The following is a 21,065-nucleotide window of genomic DNA, read 5'->3' as shown; positions in this document are numbered from 1 at the left end:
GGGGGACACTGAGCCACTCCTTGCATAACTCTTCAGGTCTCCTTTCCCTGGACAGGCCCCAGAGGAGGCTTCACGTCTGCCCCTGCCCCTGCCCCTGACAAGGGAAAACAGAGAGATCCTCACGTCAGGAGAACCAGCTGCAACATGAACCACTACAAAGTCACCCATCAGACTCTTTCTTTGGGTCATCAAAATTAGGAATCCCCTTCAAGACCTAGCTCCCCATCACCAACCAGAGGCAAAAATCAGAGGCACAATTTTTACTTTCGATTCTTCCTCCCCTAAGAGCATTGACTAAATTATGAAGCACAGGGACAAAGGATTGCTAAACCACAGGGAACCAAAAGAATCCAAATTGAAAGTTGGCAGCCTCTTTTTCCAATCTTTCAAACTCTCTGTCACAAAACTCCAGGTGCAATTAGCTTTCACTGAAAAAAGAGGTATTTCAACAGGCTGGCGAATATGCGTCTGCCACACACAAAACACACAGTAAACCCTGTAGCCACTGGGAACAAATGCTCTGCTCTCCCCAGAAACCCACCCCTTTACCAAGCAGTACACAGTGACTGCTTTCCTTTCCAGACTCTCCTTCACCTCTGGGAGAAATGAAGCAAGAAGGGGCAGCTCCTCCATCACAACTCCCAGAGGCCGCAACTCACTTTACCAATTTGAATCAGTACATTTCACGCAGACTTGGACTAATCCCCCTAAAAACAAACAGGCCACCACAGTGAGCAAAGTTACACAGAATTATATTGTATATTTAATAACACAGCTAAGTCAAGTTTCTACACCTATACTACTCATACATCTCCCTAATGACAGAAGCAAAAGAGAAGGGATTAAAACCCAAGTGTCCTGGGAAGCCTTCCTGACCACAATCACTCACATGATAGCAAGTGTTGTTCAGAGATGGGGAAAGGAGTCTGTGGAGCATCTCTTTTCTCTTGAAGGGAAATAAATATGGTATCTGCAGAGGGAGAAGGAGCTGTGGGCTCCTCTCCCCTCCCCTCTCAGGCAAACTGGGCAGGTGGGTCTACAGATTCATTTCACCCCCAGGGTCCCCACTGTTGGCTAAGTGGGGGCCCTGCAAACTGAAGTTCTGTGTGTATTCACACTTCTGGAATGGTGTAAGCACATGCAGCTACATGAGTGAGCCTAGGCCTCCATGATATACTGCCTTCCTCCGCCCCTCCTACTTCACCTCTGGCCTCCAGGAAAAGAGAATGTTCCCAGGTCCCCAACAAAGCCCTTCCAGGCCTACAGCTGTTGTCCAAGATACTGGTGAATAAGGCACAGCAATAACCCGGAGGCCCGCCCAACCTCGTGGGCCCCCGCTAAGCACCACAGGGCAACGTAGTAGGCTGGAGACTGGGGCAAAACTTCCGCTTCCTCTGCCCCATCCCACATGAGGCCCAGCACTGATTTTCCCTGGGCCTCAATTTCTTCCTCTGCCAGAAGGGAAATGGTACTCCCCTCCCCTCAACCAGAGACAGCCTAGTTCAAGGCTCTTTTTATAGTCTGGCAACCATTATAGTTATGTACCCATTTTATTCCCACCACCAAATGGATATTTAAGTTAGCTGGCACATAGTAAGTGTTCAGTAGACACATAGAGAGTGAGGAGAAAAGGGAGTGAAAAAGGAAGAGTTGGAAAGTAGAGCAAATGAAGTTGAGTCTTTAAAAGTTCTGCATTTCCTCATTCTTGAGTACTTACCACCTTTATTCAGCTGGAAAGAATTTTTAAAAGCAATAAAACATTTTACATATATTTTAAGAATCTGATTATCTGGGTTACTCATGGGAAAGTGCTCAGAATTAACTGTGACCTCAGGAGGTTGTATCTCTGAGACCAGTTAGGTTGAAAATATTCCTGCCCCTCTCTCCCTCCAAATTACACTCACACATAAGTCCTTAGACCCCAGGCATGGCTCCAGCAACTTACTCCTGTTCCATCTCAACTTTTCCTTCCTTCCTCCACTCATCAAAGAGCCCCAGGGTGGACTTCCTCTGCAGAAAGAGGGCTTTACCTATAAGTCATGATGGTAAAAGGATACAGAGGAGACAGAAGAAAGGGTCCTTGCCTATCTCCTTCCTGTAAGCCTACTGGCTTTCATTATGTATTTGGGGGAAACCTAAATATGGTTCCTAGCACACAACTGGTGCTAAAAATCATCTTCCATGACTGCTTATGAATCAAGAATTCAAGGTCATGGAAAGAAGGAAAGAGGCATGGGGACACAATAACTGCTTTCTCCCAGTTATCAACTCCTCAAATTAAGCATAGCACTTGGGGTTTCATGCTTCATAAGACAAGTGCCTGGGTGTGCAAGAAAAGAAGGGAGAAAAGTCCCAGCATCAAAAGTAAATAAGATGAATAGGCTGACAAATTCTTTTAAATAGAAGAAAGAGATTAATTTAAAAGGGAGATGTGCAAGGTCTCCTAACTGTCCAGTTTCCTTGTAATTACATAAGGGAGCAGCAAGAAGATAAGAAGTTGTCAGGAAAATCAGGAGTACCTGACCTAGAACTGAAAACGGAGACAGTGTTGGTTAAAACATTCTGACTGACTCACTGATCAAAGGAAATGCAGCTGGACAACCTCACTGGAGGACAAACCTTCCTAGTTAAAACCTCCAACAAAGACAGGGAGCACTGTTACCCCCTGGAGGACAGTGGCTGCCCACATCCCCTCACATTCTTCATCAGGGGTTCAGGGGCACATCACATGAGTGACACTGCGAACCACACTCAACAGAGAAACTGGCAGGCCAGGGAATAGAAGGCAGCCATCAAGGACAGGAACACTACAGGGGGAAGAACGAGGGGCAACAGGGCTTCAGACTGAGTCCCCACTTCAAGAAGACTGCAAAAAAGCAGAGTCACACCCTAAGAGCAAGGAGAAGTCTGAGGAAAGGATGGAAGTTTGAGAGTCGCTGTAGCCACTAAACAAAATTTAGGCCAGATGGGAGATGATTCTAGCTGACATAATATTATATATAGCCCTTTTAGCTTTTCCAAGTATTTTCATATACATTAATTCATAGTATCTTCAAAATAATCTAGTAAGGTCCATAGAGGAAACATTTAGCAGGTGAGGAAACAGGCTCAGAGGGGGAAATGACTTACCTGAGGCCATCCTGCTAGTTGATAGCAAAGCAGAACTCCAGTCCCCCAGACTGTTCTAAAAAACAGACCCCAAGGCTAAGAAGCAGTGTCTCTCCAGATTGAGAAAATGGATGCATTTATTGAAAGGCTCAAGTTTATGGAAACAGTGAGAAGAACTGGACCTAATAATAAGGTGAAAAGATCTCTATCCCAGTGTATTCTTTGGGTAAAAGAAAAAGGGGCCAAGATAACACCAGCTTATACCCTGGTTACCTAATGTAAAGACAGATTCCCAAATGCAAACTATTTTTAAAAGAGTCTAAGACATCATCTGTGGAGTTGGGGAAAGGGTCATCTCAAATTATCAAAGGTCAGGAGCTGAACAGCCAGCCAAGAATGGGTGAAAGAACCATCCCAGGACCAAGAAAACACATGAAGGGAATGAGAAGGTCCTGAAGAAGAGTGAGAAAGCACAAGACCCAGATCTTCACCAAAGATAAGGCACATCAAGGACTTAGCAGAGGATTGGGCACCAAGCAACTGGCTAATAAATGTTAGCTGCTGGTAGTAGTATTAAGTAGGAGTAGGAGTCATAATAATATTAGAAAGCTAGGTCCTTCCCCAAAGCCAGTATCCAAGTCGTGGCCATAAAAAACAAACTCAAGTTTATTGTGGTCTAAAATGCTCTTTAAAGATTACGGCAGACTTTGTTCTCAACCTCTCACGTTTATACCATTTTCAGCAGTTGCTGTGCTCTATTCTCTTAAAAGGTATGCTAACACATCATGGGACTGAGGAGGTCTTCTTGAACAAAAGGGGAGAAGCGAAATGAAACAAAATAAAGTTTCAGTGGCTGGAGTCAAGAGGTCATTCTGAAGGGTATTCTTATGTGCTATATAGATATCGCTTTGGAGTTTTTAGTGTATTGGAATTAAATACCTGAAACTGTCAAACTGCAACCCAGTAGTCTTGATTCTTGAAGATGACTGTATAACTATGTAGCTTACATGGTGTGACTGTATGATTGTGAAAACCTTGTGGCTCACACTCCCTTTATCCAGTGTATGGACAGATGAGTAGAAAAAAGGGGACAAAGATAATAATGAAAAATAGGGGGGGGATGGGAGGATGGGACATTTTAGGTGTTCTTTTTTATTTTTATTTTTATTCTTACTTTTAATTTTTTTGGAGTAATGAAAATGTTCAAAAATTGTTTGTAGTAATGAATGCACAACTAGATGATGGTATTGTGAACAACTGTACACTGTGGGTGACTGTATGGTATGTGAATATATCTCAATAAAACTAAATTTAAAAAATTTCTACAAACATATTCATTTGGTAAAAATAAAAAAATTTTTAAAAATTAAAAAAAAAAAGGTAGTCTAACAGCCTAACACATTCCAGAGGCAATGGCTGGAGTAGAGGAATACAGAAGTGAGTGGGTTTAGTTGCCTGCCTGTGCTCTTTGGTTTAAATCCGTGGACAGGAAGCACAGAGACCATCTCCAGCCCTGAAAATCCCCTTCTACCACCTTCTGCCTCCAATACCAGTCTCCTGAAGCTAGCAGAAGTCCACAGGTAACCACCAAGACAATGTCATCAGCACACCATCACCCCCCACAGACTGTCTCGCTGTCCTTAAATCCTTACACATATCTAGCCCACGGACTCCCAAGCCTGGCTAATTGGCTTTTTAAAAGGGCAGCTTTAGGAAGAAACTGAGGAGGAGACAGCTCCATGGCTCCATTTTCCACCCTGTGCTCCCACACACTTAGTCCTCTCCACTCCCAGCTGGTCTTTCCTTCTCTCTTTCTTAGGATTGCTAGAATGATTTGTTCAGAACAGCGACAGGTTTATAGGTTAGCCGACACCTCCGCTCTGTGGAATTTTAATTAACTTCTCCCATCGTCAATATGCTAAGGAATGGGGTCTCCATTCTCTGAGGTCAGCAATGTGTTTCAGGTCCTGCTATATCAGCCGTCAAATTGAAGAATTAATGACGTGGCTAATCGGCTCTAATTCTCTAGGAAGAAAAAAATTTGAAAGGGAGTTATAGAAGGGAGCAGAAGAAGGGGTACAGGCTCCATAGGGTGAGGGAAAGGAGGCTGAAAGGGGTTGATAGGAGGGGGGTCAACTCTCTAATAAAACAAGTGACTGACTTAAACCCAGTTTTGGAGGGTGGTAGCCCTAGAGCTTTCTCATTTATCACTTGGGTAGGGAGGTGGGGTGAAGGAAGTGGGAGAAGATCCTTGGTAACCACTGTAACAGAACAGGTGCAAGAGAGTGAGTATAAGTACCTGGCAGGGAGGAGAGAGGCCCTGTTTTGTTCAAGATCACCTAGAAAGCAGATGTAAAGCTCACTTGTTCATAGGTAAGTTAGAGAAATGCCAGTCAGGCCAAAGGGTAAAGGGTAAAGCCATCATCAAAAATATGGCACTTCTGCTACAATTGTCAATGAATCTATTCCTTTACACATGCATACCCTTAAATGAGCAGCCAATTGGATACAGGTCCCAAGCCTCTCCTGATGACTCAACTCTGTAAGGGATACTCTAGAGGACATTTTCCCAGGGAAACAAACTGAAGATGTGAGTTGTGAGAACAGGTTGATTGGTAATGTCACTATCAGAGATGCTGAGAGGACTTGCCTTTGGAAACAACCCCAGAGGGTATATGCTGCAAAAAGGACACCCCTGTCAACAGCTGGAATCTTAGTTACAGGCTAACATAGTACCTTTTCTTTAACATTCCTGGGGTTAGATGCTTAGACAACCCCATGAATATTTGAAGTGACCTTCAGACCTCAAGCCTCTGGAGGATTGTCAAAATCTCCAAAAGAGTGGCTCAAAACAACCTACAATGTACAGTAGGAAGATTTTCCAGGTCACCTGATTGAATAAAATAAAAGCATTAGTTATATGGACAAAACCATATCCAAAAATGTCTCCCTTACCTGAGTAATGGGCTGACAGCAATGGACCAGACTCGGTCTTCAGTCTGGATGGTGTGTAAGCACTGCCCCAGTCGGCCTGAGGCCAAAGACCAAACCTGGAAACAGGAGAGGAAATGCTCTCGTTGGCATTGCCTGGGTTGGGGAGGGGAGAGGAGAGATGCACCAGATGGGGTGACGACTGTCTCCAGGAGGGGTGGGGAAAAGAAGCCTTTCTGTTCCGTACACACAAGCTCAGGGTATCAACAGAGAGGTCTCGCCAGCCTCTGGCTCGCCTACCAACCAGAGTGACCCAGTCCTAAATCACCCTTTTTTACTTCTTCCAGATAGCCCTTACTTACCAGCCAATTTTATACCAAGAAATTAGAAGTTTCACTTTCCTCAGCTGAGACCTGAGAAGTGGGTGGATAGGGCTCGCCACTCTCAGCAACCTCCCCATGTTTGTGGATTTTCTTTTTTCTTATCTCTCACCAGCATTTTACTTAGGGGAGGTGGAGAAAGGGAGAAAGATCAAGGAGCAGTATGGGGAGTACAGAGAAAGAATTAGAAAGGACTAAGAAGGAAAGATGCAAGGGAAGGAAAGAATGGGAGAAAAAGAAAGACTTCAAAGTAGGAAGGTGGTATGTTGTTGTTTGTTTGTTGATAATGCCCAGGGTCCAATGCTATTCATGTCAGCAGGGAATTTGGCACCTAGTGTCACAAAAAGCAGCAGAAAAGCTGAACTCTTTTAAGCTTCCCTATCTCCTACAGGTTAAAAATATTGCTTGAAGTACATTATCTGGTCTCTATCAGTCAGGAATGTACATTAGCAGCCACTCTGAGCTTAACTCTAATCAACACTCACAGAGCCCTCTCAGCAGTTGTGCATTTAGAGGTCGCCCATTAAGCACAGGGCTCCCTCTCACGTCACCCTACCCCAGACAACACATATAAGCCTCTAACCAAACAGAAAGGAAGCCTCAAATGTGCAGAGTTATCCCCAGACAGCAGTGAAGGACAGATCCTGAGGCGGCCAGATGGATCAGCAACCTTTCAAGGTCCCTGCAGTGCTATAAGGGGAACATACAGAGCTCAGCCAGGACCTTAGATGGAAACACTCCTTGAGTTTAAGGAGTAGATGAGAGCATGGGGGTGGTCCTGCCTTCTTAGGGTCACATGATATCTCTTACCTATAAAAAGAGAAAGTATCTCTTAAAGTCTGCGTGTGTGAATGAGCAAGGAGGGAGACAGTAGTTGTGTGAGTTACATTTCCCAACACAGGCAAAAGAAAATACATTGAAGAAGATCCTGAACAAGGAGGAGCAAAAAACAAAGATAAACACCACAACTTTCCTGGGGCACCATGTCTCTAGCTTACTCTTCTGGATCTACAGTCAGTCCACTTTGGTAGTAACTATCTAGTTACACTTCTAGTGTCCTCTTTCAGGCAGCCCCAGCTTGAAAGAGAGTTTTGCCTTTTTCCTGATGTAAACTCTTCAGACCCAGAACTTGCCTGGGGGGCAAGAGACACTAAGGATTCTGATTACAAAATATATGGGGAAATCCCTAGGCCTGAATTCACTAGCTCCCTCCAGAGAAAGGGCTGGTGGATCCCAGGATTCTGAAAACCACAAAGATTCCTAGTCTCCAGGAGTGCTTGGAAAGCATGCTGCCAATTCTGAGCATGATCTTGGGAAAGCGGCCCAGCAGCACACCATCCAGCAGAAACACATGGAGCACAGTGCCTGCCAACAAAAATGTTGATCACATCTTCACCCTCAAAAGCCACCACAGAGCCCTCTCATCCCTAGGAAAGACATAATTCAGTGGGAGTGGACATTTATATGGCCCTTTAAAAAAACAGATTGGTGGCGTGTATCAAGACCCTTAAAACGACCAAAGCTGTTGACTCAGTAATTCTATTGCTGAGAATCTATCCTAAGAAAATAATCCTAAAACACAAAAAAACTCTAAATGCTAAAAAATATTTCCTGCAGTCCTGCTGTTGCAAAAAGAGCATACATGGGCTCCAGAATCAGACAAATCTGGGTTTGAACCCTAGCTGTTACTTTTAAGCTTTGATCTTAGAGATATTTCATAATGTCTTAGCTTTAGTTTCCTTATTTGTAAAATAGGAAATAATACCTAGTGTGCCAGTTTGAATGTATTATGTCCCCCAAATGCCATTATCTTTGATGTAATCTTGTGTGGGCAGACCTATCAGTGTTAATTAGATTGTAATTCTTTGAGCGTTTCCATGGAGATGCATCCCACCCAACTATGGGTGATGACTCTGATTGGATAATTACCATAGAGGTGTTGGCCTGCCCATTGGGTGGGTCTGAATTAAATTACCAGTGCACTGTATAAGATCAGACAGAAGCAGCGAGCTTGCTACAGCCAAGAGGGACACTTTGAAGAAAGCACAGGAGCTGCAGATGAGAGACAGTTTGAAGACGGCTGTTGAAAGCAGACTCTTGGTCCGGAGAAGCTGAGAGAGGACAAATATCCCAAGTGCAACTAAGAGTGATATTTTTGAGGAACTGCAGCCTAGAGAGGAACATCCTGGGAGAAAGCCATTTTGAAACCAGAACTTTGGAGCAGACACCAGCCATGTGCCTTCCCAGCTAACAGAGGTTTTCTGGACACCACTGGCCATCCTCCAGTGAAGGTACCCAATTACTACCTTGGACACTTTATGGCCTTAAGACTGTAACTGTGTAACCAAATAAACCCCTTTTCATAAAAGCCAATCCATCTCTGGTGTTTTGCATTCCGGCAGCATTAGCAAACTAGAACACCTGGCTCACAGGATTGTAATGTGGAAAAGCACCTACAGTATTTGGTAAATATTAAGCATTCAGTAATGGTGTTTCTTAATTACTATAAGAAAAAAACAGTTACAAACATCCACCAGTAGGAAAAAAATGGTGAATCCATTGTGAAGCCATTAAAGATGACATCTCCAAATAATTTGTAATAACAATGGAAAACCTTATAAAATAAAATAGAATATCTATGTGGGGGAAAAATTACTCTAAGGTGCTTAGTACAGTCCCTGGTAACATTCTACAGTGTTACAAAACAAGAAAGCAAATCTACACAATGAAAAATGACTAAAAGAAGAAAAACAAGCCAGCTCAAATGCTCCCTTCTTCATAAAGGGTCCCCTTCCAAGCCAGACATGATCTCCCCACCCTCTGAACTCTCCGGCCCCCTACCTAGAGCCTTACCACTTCACAGTCCCAGCCACTTATGATCAGCTTCATAGCCAGCTGCACACCTCTCAGCTCCCCTTAAGGATAGAAGCTGTATCTTCCTCACATTTCATGTGCCCAGCTGCCCTGTGCACTAAGTCTCACATATATAGCAGCACTTGTAAGAATGAATGAAAAACTAAAGGAATAAATTGGGGAATGAAGGAGTGGTCAGAACCAGCCTAGGCCCACCAAGAATATAAGTTACCATCTGGTCACATTTCAGGGGCCCCTCTGAAACCCAGAGGCAATCTGAAACCAGGGGTGGGGGGAAGGGAAATATGGGACATATTTGAAGAACTCCCCAAAAAAGGGTTATAGATGTTTACAGGCAAACATGACTATAAGTTCTTAGTAGATTCAGGTGTGTTAGAAGCCTACAGAAGCAGCTGTGGAATTGCAGATGCCATTGAAAAGAAACAGAGAATCCCTTATAAAAAACTAACTGGAGAAAAAAAAAAAAAAAAGATTAACTGCCAGTAATATGGAAATAGCCAGGAAGATGAAGGCAGCCGGATGCAAAAACAACAAAAGAAAGGAGGGGAACCCAAGCAGCATCCAGAAAGCCAGAAAAGATGGGGTGGCTTGAAGGTCACTGGGGAGCCCCCAAACAGCTGACCAGCTTTCAAGAGTTAAAGACGAAAAAGAGAAGAGAGTTCTTTCACTAACCTAAAAGAAACTCTCAAAAAGAAGAGGATAAGAATGTATGACAGAATTTTAAAACTAGGAAGTACCTATTTTCATGCTTAAAAAATCTAAGCTACTATTATTGGCACCTTGCATTGGTGTGGTACATTTATTTCAATTCATGAAAGAACATTTTTATAATTCTGCTGTTAACTGTAGTCCATTGTTTACTATAGGGTTCACTATTTGTGTTGTACAGTCCTATGTTCCTTTTTTAAAATTTTTACTCTAGTAACGTATAAAGTTTCCCCTCTGACCACATTCACACATGTAGTTCAATCTCGTTGATTATGTTCCCAGTATTGTGCTACCATTACCACCATTCATTACCTTGAATATTTTTCTTATAGAGATAATTATACTTCGATATTGATCCATTTCTACATTACCTATTAATATGACAAATACATTAATAGACTATAATATTGCATTATCATTGACATGTCACTTATTATAAAATTGAACTATATGAAATTGTGGGTTGGCCAAGTACAGTTCTGCTTAACAAATCACCTCAAAATTGAGTGGCATATAATAGCTAGTCTTTTATTATCTCGCATGGCTTCCTTTATCAGGAATTTAAGACAAGCCCAACTAGGAAGTTGGCTACAATCAGATGATGGCTGGTCTGATGTAGCCTCAGAGCCTCTCTGTGTGGTTTCCACTTGTGGACTTATTGCAGCTTCCTCCTGGCATTGCAGCCTCAGAGACTGCTTACATGGTAGCTGAAGGCTTCAAGAACAAGTATTTCAGCAGGCGAGTCAGAAGCTGAATTGCCTTTTATGACCTGGTCTGAGAAGTCATTCAACATCCCTTCCACCAAACTCTATTGATTAAAGGTGAGTCACAAGCCAACAAGACTCAAGAAGATGGGACACAGACTCCATCTCTCACTGGGAGGAGCAGCTGGTTCACATTGTTGAAGAGGATGTGGGAAGGGAGATATTATTGCAACCATCTTTGGAAAATAAAATCTGCCACATATGTCAAAAATGCTCTATCATATGTAATCTTCATATGGTTCAACCTAAATATACTCATACAAATGTGTGGGGAAAGAGAACTGTATTCAGAAATTTTTAATCTATTAGATCAGCCTATAATTATTCTTCTACTGTATGTGTTCAGATTTGGTACTAGGTTTGTAAAATGAATTTGGGAGTAACCTATCCTTTTTAATTTTCTGATACTGATGTTATACCATAACAATGATCAGGTCCTTTAATGTACGGTAAAATTTTATTTTACAATCAACTTGACTTGCTATATTTTGTTGAGGGAACCTTTTGACTACCAATTCAATTTCTTTATTTTATTTTTTCCTTATTTTTTATTCAGTTTTTCTTTATCTGCTTGGTCAATTTTGGTAACAAATAATTTGCCAAAAATTGAAAATTTTATCTACGTGCTCATATTTATCAGCAAATAATGGTACATAGTATTCTCCTAATTTTTTTTAAAAAATGAAACTATCTGTATTTATGTTCCCTTTTTCATTTAATATTATTTATGAGCATTTTCTCATGAATGTTCATGAATCTTTTGCAACTCTGAAACCAGAAAGTTACAAATAACTTGCAACCCCTATATACTGCTCCCCTTTTCCAACTCACTGCTTCCTCCACAGAGACAGACATTATCCTAAATATTTTGGTACTCATTCCCTTGCTTTTTTGTGTTTTCCCATTTTATCACATATAAATGTATGCATTAACAATATGTAACTCCAGTTTGCTTGATTTTGACCTTTAAAAATGGTATGCTATATACAACCTTCTAGGAATTACTTTCATCATTCAATATTATATATCCAGGATTTAAATTAAAAAGAAAAATCTAAGCCACTAAATGGGGCTGAGCCATAACTTAAAACATGAAACTAACCCAACATCCCAAATAAAACTGCCATTATTTCTCAACTGTAAGCAGCCCATAATCCTAAATTGCTACCTATGGAGCTTAGTTTTCATACTGCTCTGGGTGCCAGACCACAGAGACTAGAAGAAAAAGATGTCAGTAAAAAGAAGGAACCAGGAAGAGTCTGAAGCCATGAGAGGGAGATGCCAGAATGGGGCAGGAAGAGTTAGGTCACACATGCCACAAAAGGTTTCTATGCAAATTGGATTGGCTTTTGACAGTACAGCAAGTTAAGGCCAGTATCTTTGCAAGAAATGGTACAAAGGCAGAGTCCAATCAGAAACTTGAATTTAGTATTGGGTGAGGGTATGGGAAGCAGATGATAGGAAATTAAATTTCCATATTAGTTCAAAAGATTCACTAGATTTCTCTCAGGCTTCCTGTGCTGATGTGTATGTCTCTGACAGAATACAAAGTGTACGGAAAAAAATAGCAAAAGGGAAGAGGAACTCCCATAATTAGAAAAGAACATGCTTAGCCTTTCTTTTTATATAAATTAGCAACTTTTTACATGAAGGCATAATCACCAGAAGGTACATGGAGTCAGGAAAGTGACTGAGTAAAGACTGCGGTTTCCCTCTCCCCAGTTCTCTCCCTATGTGTCTTAGAGCCCCATTTGCTGACACTGACAAGCATTTTGCTCCTTCCTGTTAGCACTATGGAGCCTTCAGATACTGGGGAGAGAGACAAGCAAGATACTATTGGGCCTCCTGTACCATCAACTGAATTGTCAACTGAATTGTCAGCAAAATTCCCACAGCAGTCTCAATGGACCAGGCATGTGTAGGCCCTGGTAGGACTGCTGGGCACAGGGATGGAAAAAGAATTTCTTCTCTGTCTCATGGGTGAGAGCCTATTTGACCCAGCAGTGGATGAGTTGAGTCCATAAAGCAAGGGTCATGTTACTTATCAGCCTTATTCTTTCATGCCTTGGCAGATGTCGGACTGTTGACGAGGCAATTTGGCAATGATGCAACAAACAATGCCCTTCCCTAATAGTCTCTCTACTGCTTACTGACCACATCACTCTCCAGAGAAGCAGTAAAAACTCATTTTAATTAATCAGCCTGACTGCTTATAAACAAGGTGGTGAAAAATTAACCTCCCTAAACAGAGAACAAGCAAAAGTAGGGAGATTTTTAAATAAAATGTTGGGGTCAGAACTCGGCCCACAAACTTGAGGAAACTCTGCTCAGGGAGGAAAAGCTGGCCAGACCCTCTGTTTCTAAGTTCACGCTACATTTCAAGTGAGTGGCAAGCTTCCCAGCCACTGTCCACTCCTTTCCCAATCCAGCTGGCAAGGACAAGGCCTGGCATGGTAAGCTGCATGCCAGAGGCACATAAGTGAGTTCTTTATTGTGTTGGCTCCTCACTGCCCCCACCCAATGCTCTCAGCCAATCCCAGGACTTAAGTCCCTAACCACCCTCTCCCACCCCTACTCCTTATAGACAGGAGGAAATAACAGTATGTAAGGGGGAGACCACCTCACCTTGGCTGTCCTGTCCCTGGAGCCACTCACAATGATGCCCCCTTTGCAATCCACACAGTTCACCTCCTGTTCATGAGCCGAGTACTTGGCAGTGAAGGTGCTATGAATCTTATGAACACCAATCTTCCCATCTCTAGGAGAGAAATAAGGAGCCCATCCCCGATAGCCAATTATTCTCTCTGTAGGAAGAGAACAAGTCTACAGAAACAGCGCAATTCTCCAATAATATACAAATTTGCTAAGTGTTAGGCAATTCTGGCCCAATAAGATCCTGAGGTTTTAGATACCTTTACTTCTTTAGCACCCTTCGAGCTGAACAGAGCTGAGAAACAAAGCAAATTGCCCCCTAGAAAGTATCAAAACCAGCTTCTCTTTTCATTAAAGGTTCTTTATGTTTTCCTTCTCCAGCAGATCCTATTAGTTACCTTTGATAAATCTCTCTGTTCTAAATGGAAAAAAATCATTACCCCTTCCTCTAGCCTCCCTCTTCATCCCTTTGTAGTTGAGACAGAAAAGTCACAGGCAGTCAACAGGTCCCTGAAGAGCCAGCTGTAAGGAAGAGGGTAGACGAGAGAGCTACAGCACTTACCCTCCTGCACTGATAATATGCGAGTTGGCCAGCACAAAGTGGCAAACATCCTCATCATGACCAGCAAAGACTCCCAGGGGCCGGCGGTTCAAGCTGGCACCATCTGGGCGGAACTGGTAGGCCAGGATGAAATTAGCCTGGGATACATACAGAGAATCACCCTCTAGCTGCATCCAGGGCATTTGACTGCAGAGATGGAAAAGAAAAGATAAGGGTTATCAAGATACAGCTTTCTTTTAGAAAGCTCAAAGACAACGGGGTCATCACAAAGAAGAGATGCTGACAGATCCCCAACCTAGCAAGGACAACCTACAAGGCTAACAGTCTGTACGTCCTCACCCCCCTCCTTCCAAATCACCTCTCCCTAGGCTATCCTCAAAAAACTAGAGTGATTAAGGTTTGTGGTGACCCAATCTTCTTTGGGCTTTCTAAAAGAGTCAGAAATAAACAATTAAGTATCACTTTTAATTGGAGAATGCTTAAAATCTGAATTATTGGCTACCTTGACTTCTCATAGGTAGGCAGATGTGCTGGTTTAGATGTATTATGTCTTCCAAAATGCCATGTTCTTCAATGCACTCTTGTAGGGGCAGACATATTAGTGTTGATTAGGTTGGAATTTTTGGATTAGGTTGTTTCCATGGAGATGTGACCCACCCAACTGTGGGTAATACCTTTGATTAGATTATTTCCATGGAGGTGTGGCCCCACCCATTCAGCATGTGTCTTAATTAAATCACTTGAGGCCTATAAGAACTCAAACAGAAAGAGTTCACTGCTGCAGCTTAGAGAGACATTTTGGAGATGGCTGTCGAAAGCAGACTTTTGCTGACACTTTGCTCTGGAGAAGCTAAGAGAGGACAAATGCCCCAAGAGCAACATTTTGAAGAATGCACAGGAGCTGAGAGGAGCTAGAACCTGGAATCAGCAGACACCAGCCATGTGTCTTCCCAGCTGACGGAGGTGTTCCAGACACCACTGGCCTTCCTTCAGTGAAGTACCCTATTGTTGGTGCCTTAATTTGGACATTTTCATGGCCTTCAGACTGTAAATTTGTAACCAAATAAACCCCTTTTATAGAAGTCAATCCATTTCTGGTGTTTTGCAAAACAGCAGCGTTAGCAAACCAGAACAGCAGAATTTGAAAAAATTCAATGATTGAGGGACAGGAAGGGTCAAAAAGAAATCTTCTAGCCAGGTAAAGTAACTTTCTTTCATTCTGCATCCTCAATGATTAGAAGTGTAAGTGATAAATTTCAAGGTTCCCAGACTCCTGTACATAGCTCTTTCCCACAATAGATCAGTGAGTGAGGAGATAATGGAGAGAAGAGAAGAAAGAGCCCTGGGAAGCTCCATTACCTTGTCCTACCAGAGCAAAGGAGTCATTTATAAGTGAAAGGAATAAAGTCATTTAGGAAAGGATGCTAATGTGCTGATTAGATACCTAGATCCCCATAGGGGATATCTACATTTCTATATTAGAGGGTAAGTCTGGCAATGGAAAAACACAGCTCCAAAGCAGTCTGCTACAGTTCAGGAACTACAGAGAAATAGTCAGCTCTCACAGGCAGCTGATAAGAGAAATCCACAAATAGTTAAAAGATTCTCTCTATAATCTGGGAAGAAGAAGAAAGGTTAGAAACCACAGGCCAAACCCATGAAACAAAGTGTGAGCCTTAATAAGGAAGAGAGAATCCTCAGTCCCTACCAGAGAGCCAGACATTAAACTCTCCGGTGGGAACTAAGCCCCTTTCACAAGGCAGACATCCCAATAGCCTGTCCTCCTCTATACAGGGGTGCTGGAGCTACCAGATCCCAAGCTAAGCACAAGGACAGCTGATTCATCCCCATTTACAGAGACACCATCTCCCACTGCCAAGCCTGTCTAAGCAAACTGGGGCGTTTCTTCCCCAGGCTCCTTAAAACAAGCATCATGGGAATGCGGAAAAGTTCTGCAAATTGACTTGACGGACCATTAAATGCAGCTTGGACCTTGTAGTGACGAGTGTCTGCTTATGAGGTTTTTACCAGAGTGTGCCTCTATTACATGGAATGTGTATAGAGTGTATCTAGATGCCTGCTTTCTCACACTTTAGGCACATTCCTCTTCAACATATCCTTGCATGAGTGTGTGGCACACTCAAGTGGGCAGCAAGCAGAGGGGGTTGGAATTTAATATGCATGTATTTAGAGCCATCTGGTAAACAGCCATTTGCCTAGGACAAGAAACCAGGTTCATGCCAGGTGAACAGTGGAGAATCCCAGGGCAGCCTGGTAACTATTTTGTGTGGGTTTTTTTGCCAATCTGCTTGAAACCAGCCCAAAAAGACAATGTCAGGGACAAAACCTTGATAGAGAAATAAACTTTACTTTCTGGTATTAAAAGGCCAAAGTGGAAAGCAGGAGGTAAAATCCTACATCATAAAAATCCCTCTTTTTATCCTATCATTTCTTTACAATCACCACCACATATTTCATAGCAACCAACATCAATGAAACCAGTAGAAACTGAATACAAACAAGAGAGAAAAGTTTATCAGACAGAAGCAGCCTGCCTGTACCTAATGTACAGGTCAACTTGGAATGGGGAATCATAATGTTCCCTTTCCATCCCAATCAATCAACAGGAGCACTATTTTGGTAGGGACTCAAATAATAACTATAAAATAATTTAGCATCAACGAAGTATAAAATTTATGCTTTGGCAGTGCCAAAGCCATTATCTAAATTTCCTGGCAATGTTTCTCAGCCTGACCTCCCGCAACATACATATCTAAGCTTTTAGATCCTATTTTCTTTTAATAAAGTAGGGGAGAGGGCTAAAGGAAGCCAAGAGTGAAGATATAACTACCTAGAGGAGAAGATTTAAAGATAACAGTAAAACTAGATGGACTGAAATATTGGCTTCCTTTATTTCCTTGATGAGATAAAGTAACAGTGATTACCTCTGAATGATAAGACTATAGGTAAGTTTTCTTCTCTAGACTTCCTATTTTTTTCAAATTTCTGTAAAAAATATTTGTTATTTTTAAAATCAGAAAAAATATATAATGTTTTAAAATAAAGTACATTTCTCGTCACTCAATTTTTTAATGTGAGGAAAAGTTGTTGTCCCTCAGATAGCCCCTTTTGTGGTATAAAGAATCACCAGTGCCACCCCACTCAAGACAGGCTCAGTTACACTGTAGCTGGGACCAGTTTTTTCAGTTTCCAGCATGCTCTCCTCTCCCAGGTAGCTTTAAAAGAGTCAAGAGGCTACTTACCTGCATTTCCACTTTAGCAGAATCCCCTCACGGCAGCGCCCCAACCTCCAGTTCTGAGATACCTTCACCCTTTCCTTCACTGGGACACTGGCCATCCTGTGTCCAGACAGAACAGATAATCAAGTCACTACAACTCATTACCAACAAGAGAAAAGTCCATGGGCTTACTGAGTCAAGACTCAGGAACATCGGGAATGTATCTGGATGTAGTGAAGGGGTTAGGAGACCAGGAAGGGATCAAAAGAGTAAGTCTCCTTATACACAGAGTTCCCATATACCTTCCACCCAGCTTACCCCTAATGCTAATATCTTGCGTAACCAGAGTTGGTACATTTGCAAAACTAAGAAATTAACGCTAGTGCATTACCATTAACTCAGCTCCATATTTTTTGGAGCTCACAGTTTTTCCACTGTCCTTTTTCTGTTCCAGGATCCAATCCAGGATCCCATACTGCATTTAGTTGTCATGTGCTCTTGGTCTACTCTGGTCTATAACAGTTTCTCAGTCTTTACTTTTTATAATCTTCATACTTTTTAATTTTCTTTCTAACTTTGCAATTCTAAAAGTGAAAAATGATACCTTCCTATTGTTTTAACATGTTTTTTTTTTTAATTATGAATAAGATTGAATATTTGGTTATGTATTTAAAAAGCCATTAGTATTTCCTCTTCTGTGAAATGCCTGTTCATGTCCTTTGCCCATCTTCCTATGTTCTTTTCCTTGTACATTTGTAAAGGCTCTTTATATATTCTGTGTTGTAAATTTTTTCCAATTTATCATTTTCTTTTTACTTATTTATAGTATTTTAATCACAAAGACATTTTTAACTTGTATATTTCCACCTCAAAGAGTGTGAATGTTCAAGAAAGGTTTTCCTTCTATAAAATTCTGGCTAGAATAAGGTTAATCAGAAATATATTTTTATTTCAAATCTTACTACTGAAAATCTTTTCAAAGTAGTAAATAGAGTTTAGCTAATCCAACTGAGCACTATTTAAAAATGATTTAGGGCTTCTGGGAAGACAGCGGAATAGGAGAGGCAGAGCAAACTTATCCCCTCCGAAAAAAAACTAGAGAAAGGGCAGAAAGCCCCAAGGACAGCGGTTCCAGCGTGCAAGCAGCCGGAGAGGGACCTCTACAATACATAGTGGAGACTTGGATGAGAAAGTGGAAAAATTATGTCTGAAAGGACATGGTGAGTTTATTCAACCTAAACCACCACTGGCGGAGCTGGTGGCTAGAGCCAACCGCTGGAGAGGGTGGGGGGCTGGAGCGACTCTCCACTCCCCGTGCATCCATCTCAGTAATTAGCTGGGAAGATAACCCTCCACCGCCCTGCAGCCGGGAACTCCAGTGAGGGAACTTGGGATTCAGTGGACCTGTGTTGACCACATTTTCTCTCCCTCCACAGAAGCCCATGATGTGTACAGGCAAGAGGTGAGGAGAGGTAAGGAAATCACACAGAAGCACCAAGAGTCCCTCCTCTACTCCACTAGCTCATAGGTGCATGGAGGGTAGGAACCGGGGCACATTTGAGCTGGAGGGTGAGATGCGTGGCCCCAGAATCTGAGAGTGATCCACTTGGAGGCCTGGGAATCACCAGATCCATAGTACTCTTAAGCAGACCCTGCCAAAATACACAGGGCGTACCCCCACCATCCCAGGGCTGGCAGTCCCCAGTGCACACGAAGAACTGGTGTGCTGATTGGAGACCTTACTCCACAAGCAGACCCTGTTGGAGAAAAGCTGGCTTGAAGGTAAGAGGTGGCTCAAGAGCACTATCTGCTGGGAAGACAGGTAAAGTACAGTCCAGCAAGCAATGTTTCTGCCAAATTTTAAATAAATGTTCAGGTAATCCTGTATCTCCCCAAATAACCTTATCAAGATAAGCAAATGCCATGAAGACAACAGGAAATCACAAAGCATATGAAGACCCAAGTAGATATAGACAAGGCAAATGACCAAATTAAAAAGCCGGAAGAGACACAGAATCTGGAGCAATTAATCAAAGAAGTAAATACAAATCCCCAAAACAACTTTAATGGGTTGCCTAAGACATAAAGGACATCAGGGAGACTCTAGAAGAGCATAAAAAAGGATTTGAAAGAGTAAATTTTAAATAGCAGATTTTATGGAAATAAAAGGTACTGTAAATCAAATTAAAAATATACTAGAGGTGAGAGAATCCAAGATGGCGGCATAGAGAGGAGTGGAAGCTAAGTAGTCCCCCTGGAACAACTGCAAAAAAACAGAAACAACTAGTAAATAATCCGGAATAACTGCAGGGGGACAAACATGACCATCCACTCATCATACACTAACCTGAATTGGGAGGATTACCCGAGATCACAGCATAAAACCTGTAAGTAAGAACTGCGGGATCCAAATCGGGAGACCCCTCCCCCACAGCCTGAGCTACAAAGCCTCATGGTGCCAGAAAAGCTTTCTCCCAGAAAGCGAATATAGCTCAGCTGAGCTCCAACTGGGGTTTTAATTAGTGGGTGTGAACTGCTCACTGCGAGGTACGAATCCCCAACAAGTAGGAAGAGGCTTTGGGTGAAGGCTGACCTTGGAGAGCCGGAGGGTCGCCTCAGACTAGCTCTGTTCCTTTTTCGAGTCAGTGGAGAAAGCCTCAGCCATTTTCAGTTCCCAGTTCTGTGACCCAGACAGGGATGTGGCACAGGCAGAGAGAGACCATTGAAATGCTAATGACCTCCCCCTAAGGCGTCTGTCTTCTCTAAGAGGAAAGGGGTGGGGCCCAGCTCTACTACCTGCCTTTCATTCAGAACTTACACCAGTCAAGAATTATAGGCTAATCTTTGCATCAGGCAGAGAGCGCCCCTGCACGGCCCGGCAGCCTGGGGCTTCCCTTGAGGGACGACGCGCACTAGTTAAGTAGCACAGCCTTCCCTCAGCAGAGGTCCTGGAAGATCACAACTGAGAAGGAGGGCCCGCTCAGAAAACCCAGGGATGCTACGTCAATGCTGGTGGTTTGTGGGTCAGCGACAGAGAAAATCTGGGGCAGAACTGAAATGAAGGCTTAGACTCTTGCAACAGCCTTGAATCTCTGGGAACACCTGGGAGGTTTGAATAGTAAAGCGGCCCTGCCTCCCTGACCACCCAGACACACGCACCACGTTCAGGGCGGACAGCTCCAACAACAAACCCAAACTGAATTCACCAACTGAACCCCACAAAAATCATTTCCCCACACACCACAGAGACACAGTTGGGGAGAACTGACTTGAGGGGTATAGGTGACTCGCAGACGCCATCTGCTGGTTAGTTGGAGAAAGTGTACGCCGCCAACTTGTATTTCTGAAAAATTGGATTGGTATTTTTTTTTTTTTACAACTTGAAAGAACCCTATCAAGCAAAGCAAATGGCAAGAGGCCAAAAACAACAGAAAGTATTAATGCATATGATAAAACCAGATGATATGGAGAACCCGATCCCAAACACCCAAATCAAAATATCACAGTATTTGGCACAATTAATCAAACAATTACAATTGAGGAACGAAAACATAGCACAGGATATAAAAGACATGAAGAAGACCATAGAGCAGGATAAAAGGGACATAAAGAAGACCCTAGAAGAGCATAAAGAAGAAATTGCAAGATTAAATAAAAAAAAAAAGATCTTATGGAAATAAAAGAAATTGTTGGCCAAATTAAGAAAACTCTGGATACTCATAATACAAGATTAGAGGAAGTTGAACAACGACTCAGTGTCCTAGAGGTCCACAGAACAGAAAATGAAAGAACAAAAGAAAGAATGGAGAAAAAAATCCAAAAAATCCAAAAAATTGAAAAGGATCTC

The 21,065-nt window shown here is 42.5% G+C and overlaps 1 protein-coding gene across 10 annotated transcripts in view; it reads right to left on the bottom strand.

Moving 5' to 3' along the window:
- Positions 1 to 21,065, bottom strand: part of FBXW4 (F-box and WD repeat domain containing 4) — a 117,007-nt gene that overhangs the window by 73,327 nt on the left and 22,615 nt on the right. For 8 of the 10 annotated variants that reach the window (XR_005211875.1, XM_037804597.1, XM_037804595.1 and 5 more), the window contains exons 2-5: positions 17,243 to 17,338; positions 13,980 to 14,165; positions 13,391 to 13,523; positions 6,064 to 6,158 (exon numbers count right to left, since the gene is read on the bottom strand). Coding sequence is in view for 9 of the 10 variants with exons in the window: in XM_037804597.1 (XP_037660525.1) it covers positions 6,064 to 6,158; positions 13,391 to 13,523; positions 13,980 to 14,165; positions 17,243 to 17,338 (510 nt within the window). In the remaining variant the exon portion in view is untranslated. The remainder of the gene's footprint in view (positions 1 to 6,063; positions 6,159 to 13,390; positions 13,524 to 13,979; positions 14,166 to 17,242; positions 17,339 to 21,065) is intronic. The other 2 variants (XM_037804593.1, XM_037804596.1) reach the window with 1 other exon arrangement.

The sequence above is a fragment of the Choloepus didactylus genome, chromosome 15, assembly GCF_015220235.1.
Source record: "Choloepus didactylus isolate mChoDid1 chromosome 15, mChoDid1.pri, whole genome shotgun sequence".
Classification (NCBI taxonomy): Eukaryota; Metazoa; Chordata; class Mammalia; order Pilosa; family Megalonychidae; genus Choloepus; species Choloepus didactylus.
This window is presented reverse-complemented; position numbering and strand designations above follow the sequence as displayed.